The sequence below is a fragment of the Rhagoletis pomonella genome, unplaced genomic scaffold (genome assembly GCF_013731165.1).
Source record: "Rhagoletis pomonella isolate Grant_MI unplaced genomic scaffold, Rhpom_1.0 Rhpom_scaffold_00007, whole genome shotgun sequence".
NCBI lineage: Eukaryota > Metazoa > Arthropoda > Insecta > Diptera > Tephritidae > Rhagoletis > Rhagoletis pomonella.
This window is the reverse complement of record NW_023458561.1, coordinates 42659954-42661851: the sequence shown is the minus strand read 5'-3', so window position 1 is coordinate 42661851 and position 1898 is coordinate 42659954. Positions and strand designations below refer to the sequence as shown.

Below are 1898 nucleotides of genomic sequence, written 5' to 3'. Positions count from 1 at the left end.
GGGTCCCGGCAGTGCTGCTAATTACAAGGAGAATACCGACATAAAAAAATTTGATATAAGCGTTAAACCAAAGGTATTAATATGTATACCACATATGTAGTTACAAACGTTAATATGTATACATACCTCAATATTTACATAGTGTCATAACTCAAAAATTCAAAACTGGAGAAAAACGGCTTAAATTTTCGAATTTCAAAGCTGATTTCTCTAAATTTTCATTTTTACACATTCACATTTCTGGCATACGGGCGAGGATATACTCTCATAGTAAAACTGAACATATGTATATTTTCTTGTAGTGAGCTACTGGTAACCGTACATCTATGAAATTTTTACACAGCATAAAAGAAGAGGTTGCGGTAATTTCTGGGTACTTAACTCAATTGTTGTATTTTTTAGATTATGAAACTATTGAAGTAAATGAGCCAAATGTTCAGTAAAATAAATTTATAATTTAAGTATGCCATTTATTTTAATACAGGTAATAGTTAGAAGATCTCAAAGCACAGCTGTCACAACCACTCGTTCTACATGAGCCACTAGAAGGCATTGGCTTTCAATATGGATTCAATTCGAACTACCTGAAAAAGGTGGTCGAATATTGGCGGAACAATTACCTGCCCAAGTGGAGTGAACGCGAAGCTTTTCTCAAACAATTTCCGCACTTTGAGACACAGATTCAGGGGTGAGTTTGACTTTCACTTTGATTCGTGTTTTTTTTTGTTTGTTCGTTGGATGATCATACCCAGTCGAAGAAGTAGTAATGCATTACATGCGTGATAAATAATATAATGTATTTCTTATGAGTTTTCGATTATATTACTGATAACTATGTAATCAGCATTCTGATATATCCAAAGAGTTCCATAAATTTCATATTAAAACACATTCATTTCTCGATACTAGGTAATGCAAAATTGAATGCACCACTTTTCTTAGGACATCGCCCTAGGGAAAAAAATGCATTTTCGAATGTGAAAAGGGTTGTTTTACTGATAATTTTTTCGATTACTATACATTGCATTTTTCTACTGGGAATGAATAGGTAGTAGCACACAGTGGTCCAAAAATGTTTCACCCCTAGCATTGTTCTATATAGACAAAAGTGTAGCCGTGATAACAAAATCGATAAAAATATTGATAAAAAAATCGATTAAAATATCGCTGAAAATATCGATAGCAAAATCGATGACAATATCGATAAAAAATGTCGATAATAAAACCGGTAAAAATATCCACATCGATAAAAATATCGATAGCAAAATAGATAAAAATATCGATATCAAAATGTACAAAAGTATCGGTTATAAAATCGATAACCAAATGGATAAGAATATCGATACCAAAATCGATAAAAATATCGATAACAAACTCGATAAAAATATCCATAACAAAATCGATAAAAATATCGATAACAAAATAATGTTTTAATGACATCGCTAACAAAATCGATAACAAAACCGACAAAAATTTCGATAAAAAAATCGATAAAAATATCGATTATTATATCGATAAGTTCCGAGAATCCCGAAAATCTATGAAATCCCGAAATAGTTCCTAGATTATGTCTGTGTCTCTATCTATATCCTTTTCACTATAATTACCTATATTTTAATCGTTCGTCCTCTTTCCTCATCTTTTCTTTTATCGGTATCCTCATCATCATCTTTTTCTTTATATTTATCTTTTTTTACTTTTATGTTTATCATTTTCTTCATATTACCCTTCACCTTTGCCTTTATATACTATGTAAATTAAGTGTTCAAATTTACCTTGGTCTTAATTTTTGCATTTACCTTTACGCATCTTTGTTTTTGTTTTTATTTTTACTTTCGCCTTTATCATTTTCTTTATCTATGTACGTACTCACCTTTACCAAAGAACGTAAATCTATA

At 30.6% G+C, this 1898-nt stretch overlaps 1 protein-coding gene across 1 annotated transcript in view; it reads left to right on the top strand.

Moving 5' to 3' along the window:
- LOC118743835 (juvenile hormone epoxide hydrolase 1-like) overlaps window positions 1-1898 on the top strand; it is a 16274-nt gene that overhangs the window by 8089 nt on the left and 6287 nt on the right. Inside the window, exon 4 of the mRNA XM_036476599.1 lies at window positions 492-688. Coding sequence (XP_036332492.1) covers window positions 492-688 — 197 coding nt within the window. The remainder of the gene's footprint in view (window positions 1-491; window positions 689-1898) is intronic.